We start from the raw sequence: 13,027 nt of genomic DNA on the forward strand, positions 1-13,027 counted from the left end.
CTATTGGATGGAATTCTCAGCGGCTTATGAGAAAGGCTCAAAAAAGAAAAAAGAAAAAAAAGAGGTCCCAAGGGGATGGTCAGTCATGGCGTCATGATGCAGAAACACCCTTTTACTACTTACTTACAAAAAAACTCTTCGTATCCACTGCCTCTAGGCTTAAAGGCTATCGACACATTATCGAATCACTCGCTTGCGTCCAGCCACACTCTAAACTCGAACGATCTTAAACCCATGCCGGGTGCCCCGAGAAAACGATAACTGTCGCCGGCGGAGTCATTCCGCATGGAAAACTTACGCTCACGGGCCTCACCGCAGTCAGGGTAGTATCAGGCGAGGCTGTCATCCAACGGCAGAGTGCCCTTCTGCAGCAGAAGACCGTCCGAGGGTTGCTTGGAAAGAGGACGAACCTTTTCGACACGAAAAGAACAACGCTATCGGCGATTATTACTAAAAACCAACAGGCCTTGACCGCATCAGCAGGACCAGGATTTGTGCCCCGCAGTTCGTCAAGAAGTCGAAAGACTTCGGTCGATCCGTCTGGCCAGTGGGAGGAGGGAGCATCGACATGTTTCCAAACTACCGGACTAGCAACGGCTCCCAGCGTTCAGAGTCCAGATGAATCTTTTTTGCTAATCTCTGGATTCTCCGCTGTCATGGAAAGGGCCCCAAGTTTTATCCGTGGTTGCATTCCCGCTATCATGGTCGAGAACTTATGCCAGTTGTCATTACAAAGTAGGTACTGTACTAGGTATTCGGTACATAACCTACGGTACGACGAGTATGGCGATATTCATTCTAATGATCTGGACACCTCGACTCTCTCAATCCACATGCCAAAAATATTGTAAATTGATGCTCAATTCGGCTCTGCTTCGTAGAATAAAGAAAAAAAAATGGAAGAAACAGGGGAAACAGGGAGAAACACCCAACCCCATCGGATCAAGGACATGTCACTATGACGCTCGCTCCACTAACAAACACCAAGAAAGACACTGCAATTGACAGTCCACGCTGAGAGACCCCTTCAATCCACACTCCTTCAGTCTCCTTACCTTCGATCTCGCCCGTCGGGTTGCTCGACATTGCGTGCGCTGCCGCCAGGCGTGGACATCAATCCTCCTCTCCCTCCCGCCCCGCCTCCGTCAACCGACCCCGCCGTCCACCATGGCGAATCTCTACAGTTTTCCGGACATCGACACGTTAGCCAAATCTTTGCGCAAGTTTGTTCTGGACATTCAGAACCAAGCGCTGAAGAGGCATCAATCGTTCCGCGTCGCCGTCTCCGGCGGCTCTCTCCCCGCAACGCTCGCCAGAGCGTTGCTCCTGCCCGGCGATGGGACCCCAGAGGATACCTTCCAATTCTCAAAATGGGAGATGCTCTTTGCCGACGAGCGCGTCGTCCCTCTGGATCACGCGGAGAGCAACTATCGTCTGATCATGGACGAGCTTGTGAATAAGATCCCCCCCGAGCTCGGCAAGCCGAATGTCCACCACATCGACTCCCAGCACACCGAGGACAAGGACCCGACTGAGGCGGCCCACCTGTACGAGCAGGTGCTGACGCGCATCTTTGCTGCCAAGGACAGCGTCAAGCTGCCCGTCTTCGATCTGATTCTGCTGGGGACCGGCCCGGATGGCCACACGTGCAGCCTGTTCCCGGGCCATCCGCAGCTGCAGGTAACGGACGCCTGGGTGGTCGGCGTCACCGACTCGCCCAAATCGCCGCCGGTCCGCATCAGTCTGACATTGCCTGTTGTCACCCACGCGCACAGCATTGCGTTTATCACAACTGGCGAAGGAAAGAAGGACATTCTGAAGTCCATCTTCGACGAGAAGGAAGGAGAGAACTTGCCGAGCGCCCTCGTCAACAAAGGAGCCGGAAACAAGGTGCATTGGTTCGCCGACGACGCCGCCACGAAGGGCGTGTCGTATCCCAAGCGGTCGAGCCTGTAATCGGCCACGTGCATGCCATGCCGATCATCCTTTATCGAATACCATGCGACCCAGCATTTGTCTGTTCATGGAATTAAACTTGTGCATTTCTTATTCTAGTAGTTATTTTTGCAATTGAGAAAGTACTACTGTTAGGACTTGGGAGTTATGGCCACAGTTGAGCTGTAGACTCGATTCAAGCCTCGCCTACCAGCTTCACTGCACCCTCCGGCTCCACAGCAAAGCGCACAGCTCACCTTGGTTAGAGCTATGCTGTTCCAAAATCAACATTCAACTTCTCCAAAACAAAAACACAACAATGAGCAGTACTGCATGCCGACAAGACACCGGCTAATCCCAAGCAGTTGATGTTCATGGTTACTGGGGCTGCTGCTTTGCGATCCTCCCAGCCCGCTCCCCATGACTCAAGAATGTCTCCTGAAACCTGAGACCGACATTGACATTGCAAGCTCGCAGAGGCCAATCTGATGCCATGTCGGCCGCATCGCATTCATCCCGCAATGGCGGCAATGCCACCAAGTCCTCCGCCGCAGCCACCACCAGATCGGAGCGCGCGCATTCCAAGTCCTCTGCATCGGCCATACCTGTACCCACACAGACGAACAACAGTATCGCGCAGAGACGGAAAAGCTTACTTCCGCAACGGAGTGCCCCCATTCGCGATCGTCGCGAAGGACCACAACAAGCAAAGAATGATTCCAGAGCGGAACCGCCACAGAAACCGCCGACAGATCCTGAACCGTCCGATACGCCCGCAGATAGTCATAGACCAAATACCTCGTCCCCATCGACGACGGATCGAAGTCTTGCCTCGCAGGAGGAATCTAAAGAGCAAGCTCCTCGGACTCGTTCTGACAGTACGACGACGACCTCTGCACGACCAACATCGCCGACCAAGTCTAAAAATGTCATTTCCCGGCCGGCTCTCCCATCTTTATCAAGCTCCGGAACAACAGCAGCAAAGACTCGTATGTCGCCACCGTCGCGACCCGCGCGGTCGGCCTCCTTACGACAGCCATCAGCCCCCAAGATCTCCACTGCTGTACAGACCAAAGGCCATACAAGACACCGGAGCCAGGTGATCGGTTCAGCGGCCGCGGCGCAGGCCCCCAAACCGTCTGAGCCTCCGTCACCCGCAACACCCCGTGCGCAGCAGCGCCCGCCGTTTTCAACGTGGCAGCAGCATTTCAGCCCCAAAAAGGAGTCCAGAACAAACGAGCAGCCGGCCTCCTCGAACCGACCCCGGGATCAATCTAATAAATCAGAGCTAATCCCGGCATCCCGACCGGACATTGCTGCTCTACAGACGGAGTTGCTGCAGCTGATGCTGTTGCACGCGTCGATCCGAGAACAGGACGCGGAGTGGCAGCGCGCGTGTGAAGAGGAGCTACGTAAGCAATTCGAATCTGTGGCACGGACTTATCAGAGCTTGCGAGTCGACGAACGGGACGCACAGCGTCGACTAAACCTGCAAGCGCTGCATAGTTGGTCGCAGGTCGCGCGCCATGGTGATTTCGCCGCACAGATACAGACGCTCTCGCGAGTGATACAAGATGTCTCGGATCTCCTGAACTCTGATGATGGGCGATATACTCATGTCGTGGCCGCGTTTGAGGACTGGCTGGATACCGTCCAGAAAACTAAGGCCCGCCGTGAAGAGCCTCTGGCCGATCCGGAGCGGTTGTTCGTCCCACCGCTTGGGCGAGCCTGGACCGAGCAGGTCCGCGACCTGACTGCCCGGATGGAGCTCCATCTGCGGGAGTTGCAGAGCCTCGACATCCCAGGCTCATCTCCTGGCGATGCCGTCCGCACGGGAGATTTGGCGGACTCTGCGCTGGCGCGCGTCGTCCGTGCTCACCAAGAGATCCTGTCGGCGGCGATTGACGAGCTGAAGATTATGCGCGCCATTGAGCTCGACGTGATCCGGTCGGAACGGGCCTGGGTTGCGCGGACGGTCGATGAGATCCGAACTGCTGTGTTTGAGGGAACGCGGGCTGGCGGTCCTAGAGTAGGGGCTTGGAAAGGCTAGTTGAGTACATACTACTTTGTACGATCTATGATCACTGTGTGATCTATGATATAAATATTACTAGCCCAGCGACTTGTGTGGATTATGGCCCGGCCAAAAAAAAAACGTCCAGTTCACATCGTCATGATGACTCGTACGATTCTGATTTCGGCAGGATGAAGTCTGGCAAGAAAATTATCCTGCAACATGCAGCATCTCTTCGCAGGAGGAGCACCGTGATGCCTTTTTGAACGACTTGGGTTCTTTCTGCCGTGTTGGAGGCTTGGAGCGGAATATCAATAATTAGGACATTGGAGCCTAACCCTGCAAGTTCCCGGCTGTCCCATCCGCTGGGCAGAGCTTTAAACCTTCGGGTAAACCTGGAAAAGCTTGCATTGCAAAGTCTCCAGATCATCAGCAAGGTCTCGCCATGGTCTTCATGCGGTTATCGCCGAGAAGCTCGGGTGAGGTGGCAGTAGTACTATGTACTATGTAGTAGTGATGGCAGTGACCATGAATTCGTAAAAGCTGTGACGAAAATACTTTTCAAAGACACGTTCAAGTCCAAGAGCATTTTCGATTGGTGCGATCATCTCGAAAGTATCAGCAAATGGTAAAATTGAAGATACCCGATACAGTAGGCTTACCCCACGCCCCAAACCCCGGACAGCTCCGAAGTCACGTGCACTTAGCCACTGAGAGTGAATTCCAGGCACTGTTACTATGAACTCTGTGGTTTTCTCATTGATTCCGTCTCCGTTTGCTATTCTGCCCGCAGCATCTTTTGTCGCCGTCAGCGAATACCTACCCCCAAATTCCCCGTTGTTCCCCCCCGTGGACGAGTCAAACTGTCAGGGAACGGAAGAGGGCGGCCGTCCCAGTGTCTCTCTTGTGATTGGCGGGATGCATTCGATGCGTTGTGAGGGGCCCACGCTTTCCGCCTTCCATGATTGGAATTATTGTAACTGCAAATACCGTATTTGGCTAAGCGTATATGCAACTTATTAATAACCTCAAAGAGAAAGTGACCAGGGAATCTGTAACTTATAGAACTCCGACGATTCCTGAATCCTCGTCCTGGTATACTCTGCTATTATCCTTCGTCCTGCCCGGAGTTTGTATGCTGCGTCGCGTTCTTTGAGCCCTGACCGTCGGTCGTGTGGAATTCGAGTCGTCGGCCGATGTGTTCCGCTGGGATTTTGTCCTTTGATCGAGCTATGGCATCCTAGACTTGCTGCATCATCTGATGATAAACCTCATTTCGCATCAGTTGCGTAGTTCTTGTGTGTCGTTGTTTCGTGGATACCCGACCAGTTCGCCGTCAATATGCAGTCCATGTGGAAGTCCTCCTTGCACGACCGCCTCCTACGGAGGGAGCTCGGCGACCGCTCTTCATACTCGGGTATCAAGGGAATCTACGGATCGTCCGAGTGGATCGATGATTTGGATATCGTCAACGAGCTTGGAGGTCACACCGGTTGCGTCAATGCCCTGAGGTATGCTGCCCTCCCCTCCATGGACTTTTGGCATGTGAATCACAAAGTAGTAACAACGTCACAGTTGGTCCAAATCAGGTCGCTTGCTAGCATCCGGATCTGACGACACCTATCTAAACATCTACACGTACCAGCCCGACTCGAGCTGTGCTCCCTTTTCTCTCACGACCTCCGTTGCCACGGGACACCGAGCCAACATCTTCTCTGTCAAGTTCATGCCTCACTCCAATGATCGCACCCTAGTGACCTGCGCCGGAGACGCCGAGGTCCGCATATTCGATGTAGAATATTCTTCCCGGAGCGCGGTTGAATCTGCAAGGAGTCGACGCATGACGGAGTTTTTCACCGGTGCACGGTTTCTCAATACTAGCAACACCCACGCCCGCGTCTACAGGTGTCACACCGATCGGGTCAAAAGAATCGTAACCGAAAACTCTCCGTACCTATTCCTCACATGTTCCGAGGATGGGGAAGTGCGGCAGTGGGATCTCCGTCAACCGTCGTCCGCCTACCCGGCCCCCCGCGGCCATCATGGGTTCATGCATTTCCGTCCGAGTGTCGATCACGACGACGATCCCAACGTGCCGCCACCCCTGATCTCGTACAAACGCTACAACATTGACCTCAATACAATCTCCTGCTCGCCGAGCCAGCCGCACTACATCGCTTTGGGTGGAGCACACCTTCATTGCTTCCTGCACGACCGGCGGATGATGGGCCGCGATCTATTGGCAGAACGAGGACAGAGCCCTGGGCTGGCATCGTCCAGTTCCGGTAGCCGTGACGACGAAATCATGCACCGGGCGACCCGATGCGTCCGTCGGTTTGCTCCCCATGGGCAGAATAAGATGAAACCACGCGACTCGAACCATATCACTGCGTGTAAGATCAGCGATGCGCACCCGGACGAGATCGTCGTCAGCTGGTCCGGGGATCACATCTACAGCTTCGATCTCATCCGCAGCCCCGATGCCAGCGAACGCAAAGCCGAAAAGGAGGACCGCACGTTCCGTCGAGGCTCGGGGTCCGGCCGCGTGAAGTCGCGAAAGCGCAAGCGTGAAACGGCCTCGTCGATGATGTCCACGGACAGTCCGCAGCGTCACCCACGCATGCGGTCCGAAGAATCCCCCTCCGGTGACGGCCAAGATCTGTCGGTACGTGTTCGATACGGTAACGGGGAGTCTGCAGAGGTACCGCTCGCCGGTAATACCCCGGCCGAAGTCCTGGAGAGGGCGAGAAACTCGGTACTCACCGAGGCGCAACGACTGAGCGCGGAAATCGCCAAGGGCCTTGTCAAGTTACGCAAGGCGCTTTTCTCTCTCGAGGCGTCCGTGCGAGAGGCTGCGGCGGCCCCTGGGAACTCCGACATGAGCGCGTACGGAGAATCCTTCCGCAAGGCCTACGAGTATGCGAATCAAATCCTACCAAAGATGGACGAAGTCAACCGTAACTGGACGTATCCAGTGGACCCGAGCCCCGAGGAGGTAGCGTTCCAGCAGACACTGCGGCGCAATAGGGCATCCGCTCGACGATTTGTCCAAGCGTCCGGCGTATTGGCCGGGTTTCTGACAGCGGCTTTGGGGACTCCGGCGGAGGCCCAGGGCGACGCCGCGTCCGACCTGTTCCGGGAGATCGTCCCGGCGCCGTCGGAAAATGGGGTCATTGACTCGAAATCCCAGTTCTGCTACGACTTCCTCAAGGCGATTCACCTTTGGCTTTCGGGAGGCCGCGAAAGACTGCTGGAAGGATTCAAGCTGCGGGGGAACAACCCGCACAATCGCCAGCGATACCCCATCCCCGACGATGCGGATGATTCGGGAATCGAACGGTACTTGATCCCGTATCTTGAGAACCTGGCGGAAGCCTCTGCGGTCGTGGACGTTGACACGTCCAGATTCGAGCATGATGGGTCCCGCTATATCTTTGGGACGCAGGATGCTGCGGTTCGGGCTTTCGCGAGATCGGTGCAGTTGGCTCTCGAAGACCTCGGTGATTCTGCCGCTCGGAGAGAAGAAGACCGGAGCGAAGGAGGCGGACTGCCGATTCGGACAGCCATCGCGAATGAGGTGCAGTCAGCTTTGGAAGATATCGCCGATCCTGCAGCCAGCCGGACGGAAGAGGAGGCTGCTGCGGCCCGCGTTGTTGCAGGTTCCATGCAGTCGGCCTTGGAGGATTATGCCCGGAGAAGAGAAGAAGGCGGAAGCTCGTCGGCCGGGGCCGTTCGAGCGCTCGATCGCCGCGCGGCGCAGAGGTTCTGGGGTGTACGGGTCGCCCGTGGCATCCTAATGCATGCTGGGGAGGGGGTCAACTTTGAGTTTGTCAACCGTGCATTTGGCGGACTGCTCGGCCACGTGGAGGAGGATGATGATGACGAGCCAGAGCGTGTGCAGGAGGATATTGATCCGGACGAAGAGGAGCAATCGGTTGGACATCAGCAGTCAGAAGATGAGGAAGGGTCGGATGACGATGACGGCAACGAAGACGTCATTGAGGACGGATCTTCCTACGACTTTGGTGATTCTGACGAGGATGAAGATGACGGGGACGATGATGCGGGAGGAGACGATGACGATGATGATGACGATGGCGGAGAGGAGGAGTTTATGTTTGGGCCTGGCACCCTACGGAACCGTGTCAGAGAGCAAGTCGAGATCCACGTTCCGTGCGCGACGCATGAAAATGTCTACCGCGGGCACTGCAACGTCAAGACGGTCAAGGACGTCAACTACTTTGGGCTCGACGACGAGTACGTGGTCAGCGGCAGCGACTCGGGGCACGTGTTCATTTGGGAGCGCAAGACGGCGCGGCTGGTCAACATTTTGGAGGGCGACAGCGATGTGGTGAACGTGGTGCAGGGTATGTTCTTACTCTTCCATTGAAGAAAAAAAAATTATATTAACTCATATCAGGCCACCCTTACGAGCCCACGCTTGCCGTGTCCGGCATCGACGACACCATCAAGATCTTCTCTCCCGAGCAGCGCGCGCAGGAGGACGTCCGCAACGGCATCAACATCCTGAACCCGGACCACCCGGCCAACCTGCCCGGGGCACGGCGGGGTTCGGACGGCGACCAACAGCCCGTGGGTCTCCGCAGCTGCAAGCGCATGCACGACAGTTACCGGATCACGAGCCAGAATGACATTGACCGGCAGGGAGGGATGCATGAAGCCATCATCACGGTATGTCCTGGTCCCATCCCCTTCTTTTTTTTCCTTCTCGATGATGGAACCTCCCGGTCTCTTGCTGACCACCACCCAAACAGAGAAGCGTACTCAACCGCATCGCAGCCACCCTGCGCAGTCGGCGCGAACTGACCGGCATGACTGGTCAGGGTGGCGAGGGCGCTACGATTGTGCTTGATGAGAACTGCACTGTGAGTATCCTTTTTCCTCAAAATATCGATCAGCAAAGGGAAAAGAAAGCTGACTATATATATCTCTCTGCAGGTTATGTAGTAGGGATGCTCAAAACCAAGGACCATGATCTTCCATTTCCGTTAGATCAGTCAGCACTTTTGTTTGTATGGAGTAATAATCATATCATGGTTTATTGATTCGATTCTCAAAGAAGAGGTGAAATATGATCAGGTTTCGCTCGTTTCAATCTCCGTAGTTTTCTTTTTTTTTTTTTTTTTTTATTACGACTCATGCTATGGTCGTAGTGTATCAGCAAGTCCTCAACCAAAGCCTCTCTCGTCATTTGTATTATATCCAATGGTGCAACAACCCATGACCATTGAAATCCATACTAATAGCTTTCACTCTCCCTGTACACCCAAAGCAACAAAGAAAAACAAAAACGAACAGAAAATAAAAAGAAAAACTATGTACATCATGAAAACATATCCTCCGCCCTCGTCCTCCTCCCCCCTCTACCCTCGAGTTTATCCGAGAACAGCTCCTTGCCGGCATTCGGATTATACCGCGACGGGAACAGTTCTTTGAGGGCGTTGGCGCTGTTGGCGGCGCCTCTGATGGAGATGCCATTATTACTGGTATTACTATTATTATTGGTGTTGTTACTGGTGATGCCTCGTAGGGCTGGCCCTTGGTCTTCTGTTGTTGTTGTTGTTGTTGCATCTGCACCGCCCCGGATGCGCATCTCGTTGGACGATACATCGGCGGACGCTGCGCCGGCCAACGGTCGGATGTGTTTTGTGAACGGATCCGTTTTGTCTGCGGCGTCGAAGGCGTCTGAACGGCGGTGGTTGCTGTTTGTCTGGTTGGGGAAGAGCTCTCGCTTCATGAAGCTGGCGGCGGTTTTGTTGGGGAAGACTTCTCGGGCGTTCTTGGTGAAGGAGGAGGAGGCGGGAGGAATGGAGGAGTGGAGGGCGGAGGAGGAGGAGGAGTAGGAGGAGGAGGAGAAGGAGGAGGAAGAGAGGCCGTTGGTTGTGGTCGATGATATTGGAAAGAGTTCCTTGCCGGCGTTCCTACCTGCCGGCGGTCGTCGTGGTGATCGCTCTCGGAATCGGCGTCGAGAGGTGGCGTGTGGCCCTGCGTCGTCGTTGAGGCCTTCCTCTTCGGGGCGTCGCATTGCGTCTGGTGATGCGCTGCGGCTCCGGACCTTGTCCGGGAAGAGCTCTTTGCGCTGCTGTTGATGCTGTTGCCGCCCGTACCGCGGTCGGCGCCACCGCTCGTCCTCGGATGCCTCGGCCGACATCGATACGTTTTTTCGCTCGGACGCGTCCGCGTTGTCGTCGTCGTACATGGCCTCCGAGTACCCATGGTTCAGCCGCCGTCGGTGTTCTTGCTCGTCGAAGCGATTCCGTTTGTACTCGGTTTGACTTTTCTCCCGGTGGCCTGACCGACGGCGCTCCGCCCACTGCCGCTGCAGCCTCTCCAACGGATCATGCTCCGGATGCAGCAGATAGAAGCGGCTCGCCTGGTAGGCCCGCGGCTTCTTACGGTCCGTCTTGACCGCAGAGCGCACCTGCAGCACCGCATCCGGGTGCGTCGACAGCGACTTGGCCATGCGTAGCCGCAGCGGGGGCAGTGCCTCCCCTTCCTCGCCGAGTTGCTGCGTGAACGCCTCCAGCGCCCGCAGGCCAATCTCCTCGTTCCGGTAGACTAGGTTTGCCGAGGTGTCGTCGATCCACTCGATGCGCTCGAGCTCCTCGGCGCCGAAATGCTCGGCCGCAAACCGCTTCACGTCGTCCGTCGTCATCTCGTCCAGGCCGCGGAGGTGGACTTTTTCATGCTGCGGCTCGGCCGTCTGCGGGTCGACGTTGCCATCATTTGGAGGGGTTTGGTATGCAACTAGTGTCGGCGCATTGGGATCCTATATTCATCGAAACTCGGTCTCCCGCGTGAGTCCCTTTGCTACCACCTATGTATTTTTCTCCCCGCATCAAAGGGTTGCCGGGACGCTGACTCACATTTTCGCGCGGCGGCTCGGGTTCCGGCCCCGGGCCGAGGTCAATATCAATGTCCATATCATGATCGACGTCCATGGAGCCGTCGGCGGCGGTGTCCATGGCCGGGACTGGCTCCGAGACGACCTCCATGGTGACGGTGGTCGCGATGAAAAAGGAAGTCTCAAGGATAAAGGAGTACCATACACGCGAAGAGTAATCGATGGAACTCGGAGTGCGAAGATATCGATTCCGCTTGACGGTGAGCACTGAGAAAGTCCAGCGTTCCTGATGTCAACGCTGGAGATGATCTGACTGATATCTGAAGTCTTGATGGAGCTTGGACGTGACGCGCTTTTCCATTTTGGGACATGATCTACCTGAGATTTCGAATCTCCTCTGGGGAATCTCAATTCTCGAATTTGGACTTTGTGGGAGAGACCTGTGGATTTGGATGTTCATTTCGAGCGGGATTGGTTTGTGACTGTTGTATCTCTCTAGTTTTGTTGTTGGTCACTCTGATGTTGCACCGTCAATGGCATAGTAGTAGGTAATTCACGGACCATCGTCAGTGGGAGAACAACTACCGCCAACCCATCATGGAATCATACACCTCTGAAGTCAATAATATAGGTAATACTGGAAAATATGTCAAGCAAGAGACCTCCAATAGTCAGCATCCTCGTTGCCCGCTACCTTCGCGCCAACAACTACACAGAAACCCTCAACGCCTTTATCCGCGAAGCCGGCCTCCCACCGGATGCCGGCGAGCGTACCGGGAATGCCAATGAGTCCGATCAATGGACTCTCGAGGGCATCCTGCAAGAGAAGCAGCAGTTTGACAAGAGCCTAAAATTCGAGAGATATGGTGATGACGACAAGGCCGACTCGGACGGCTGGACTGTGACAGGTACATCGACCCAATGACCTACACAGAAAGATCCGACTACTAATACCTTCTCCTGTTATGCGAAACAATGATGATTAGCCCCGTCAAAACCTCTTCAGATCCCCACGCCAACCTCGGCGAACCTGCTGTCCGTCTCCGTAGAGCCATGGCATCGCAGCGGGGAAGCGCAAGAAGAAGAAGAAGAAGAGGAGGAGGAGGAGGAGCACTACATCGTCGCCACAGGCGCTGATAAATGCCTCAGTCTTCTCCATGCGGCGCCTGACTACCAGGTTGTTTCGTCCCTGTCCGGTCTATCGGACTCCCCGATTCTGTCCGTTGCCTCCGTCCGGCAGGGTCGGTACCAGCTGGCGACGAACATGGGCGGCCAGCTGCTCCTCATGAAGGACGGCCAGGTGCTTGACCGGAGAAAAGACCATATGAAGTACGCCATCAAAGTGGTTACCCACGAGGAAGAAGGAGAAGAAGAAGATGATGATCATCACATCTGGATCGCCACGGCAGGTTGGGATGCCAAAGTCATGGTCTATCGCGCGACGATTTCATCGACACAAACCATCGGCAACCCCGTGGGCACAATCAAACTGGCTACCAATCCCGAGTCGATCCTGATAGTTCGTAACCCCGACTCTGGTGCTCTGACGCTGCTTGTATCCCGGCGCGACTCTACGTTTATCTACTTCTACGCGCTACCAAGTGCCTCGTCGTCAACGGAATGCGCGGAGATTGGAAAACAGAACCTGGCGCCGCACTCCAACGCCTGGGTGGCCTTCTCGCCGTCCTGCATGGCGCTCAGCCCGCGGGACCCAAGCTTATTGGCCGTGGCCCTGTCCACGCTACCGCATATGAAGCTGATGATCGTCCGGCTGTTGTTCCCAAAACCCGACGAGGAATCCAGCAGCAAGGGTGGAGAAGAAGGGGAAGAAAAAGCCGAAACCCAGCTCTCGCAAGCCATGGCGGCGCTGGCCGTGCAGAACCGCGAGGACGCCGCGATCATGATACAGTGCAACACCTTCGCGCCGCAGACGACGTACTCCACGCCGCAGTTGGTGTGGCGGCCGGATGGCTCGGGACTCTGGGTGAACGGGGATGATGGCGTGATTCGAGGCATCGAGGCCAAGACTGGGAAAGTCGTCGCCGTCCTCAAGGACGGTCATGAGCCGGGTAGTAAAGTCCGGAGTATCTGGGCGGGTTGGGTTCAGCACAACGGCAAGGCAGAGGAGTGGCTTGTTAGCGGAGGGTTTGATAAACGATTGATCGTTTGGAGAGCACAGCAACCAGTGTTATTCTAAGACCAAACTGAGAATT

General features: G+C 55.4%; 5 protein-coding genes across 5 annotated transcripts; 4 read left to right on the forward strand and 1 right to left on the reverse strand.

Annotated features, from left to right (window-relative positions):
• Positions 1–1,167: 1,167 nt before the first annotated feature.
• On the forward strand, positions 1,168–1,956 carry VTN31DRAFT_1826 (uncharacterized protein; the record flags this gene model as incomplete). Its single annotated transcript, XM_069401926.1, has 1 exon — positions 1,168–1,956. One exon carries the CDS (start codon positions 1,168–1,170, stop codon positions 1,954–1,956), a length of 789 nt encoding a protein of 262 aa, XP_069257455.1.
• A 472-nt stretch (positions 1,957–2,428) lies between these two features.
• VTN31DRAFT_1827 (uncharacterized protein) lies at positions 2,429–3,985 on the forward strand (the record flags this gene model as incomplete). The annotated part of the gene is made up of 1 exon (XM_069401927.1): positions 2,429–3,985. The coding sequence occupies one exon, from the start codon at positions 2,429–2,431 to the stop codon at positions 3,983–3,985; it is 1,557 nt and encodes a 518-aa protein (XP_069257456.1).
• A 1,305-nt stretch (positions 3,986–5,290) lies between these two features.
• On the forward strand, positions 5,291–8,917 carry VTN31DRAFT_1828 (uncharacterized protein; the record flags this gene model as incomplete). The annotated part of the gene is made up of 5 exons (XM_069401928.1): positions 5,291–5,460; positions 5,525–8,316; positions 8,370–8,641; positions 8,725–8,835; positions 8,909–8,917. 5 exons carry the CDS (start codon positions 5,291–5,293, stop codon positions 8,915–8,917), a joined length of 3,354 nt encoding a protein of 1,117 aa, XP_069257457.1.
• Positions 8,918–9,293: 376 nt separating this feature from the next.
• On the reverse strand, positions 9,294–10,965 carry VTN31DRAFT_1829 (uncharacterized protein; the record flags this gene model as incomplete). Its single annotated transcript, XM_069401929.1, has 2 exons — positions 9,294–10,739; positions 10,837–10,965. The coding sequence occupies 2 exons, from the start codon at positions 10,963–10,965 to the stop codon at positions 9,294–9,296; spliced, it is 1,575 nt and encodes a 524-aa protein (XP_069257458.1).
• A 495-nt stretch (positions 10,966–11,460) lies between these two features.
• Positions 11,461–13,011, forward strand: VTN31DRAFT_1830 (uncharacterized protein; the record flags this gene model as incomplete). Its single annotated transcript, XM_069401931.1, has 2 exons — positions 11,461–11,722; positions 11,801–13,011. 2 exons carry the CDS (start codon positions 11,461–11,463, stop codon positions 13,009–13,011), a joined length of 1,473 nt encoding a protein of 490 aa, XP_069257459.1.
• Between the last annotated feature and the right edge of the window lie 16 nt (positions 13,012–13,027).

The sequence above is a fragment of the Thermomyces dupontii genome, assembly GCF_041956625.1.
Source record: "Thermomyces dupontii strain NRRL 2155 unplaced genomic scaffold VTN31scaffold_10, whole genome shotgun sequence".
Taxonomy (NCBI): Eukaryota; Fungi; Ascomycota; class Eurotiomycetes; order Eurotiales; family Trichocomaceae; genus Thermomyces; species Thermomyces dupontii.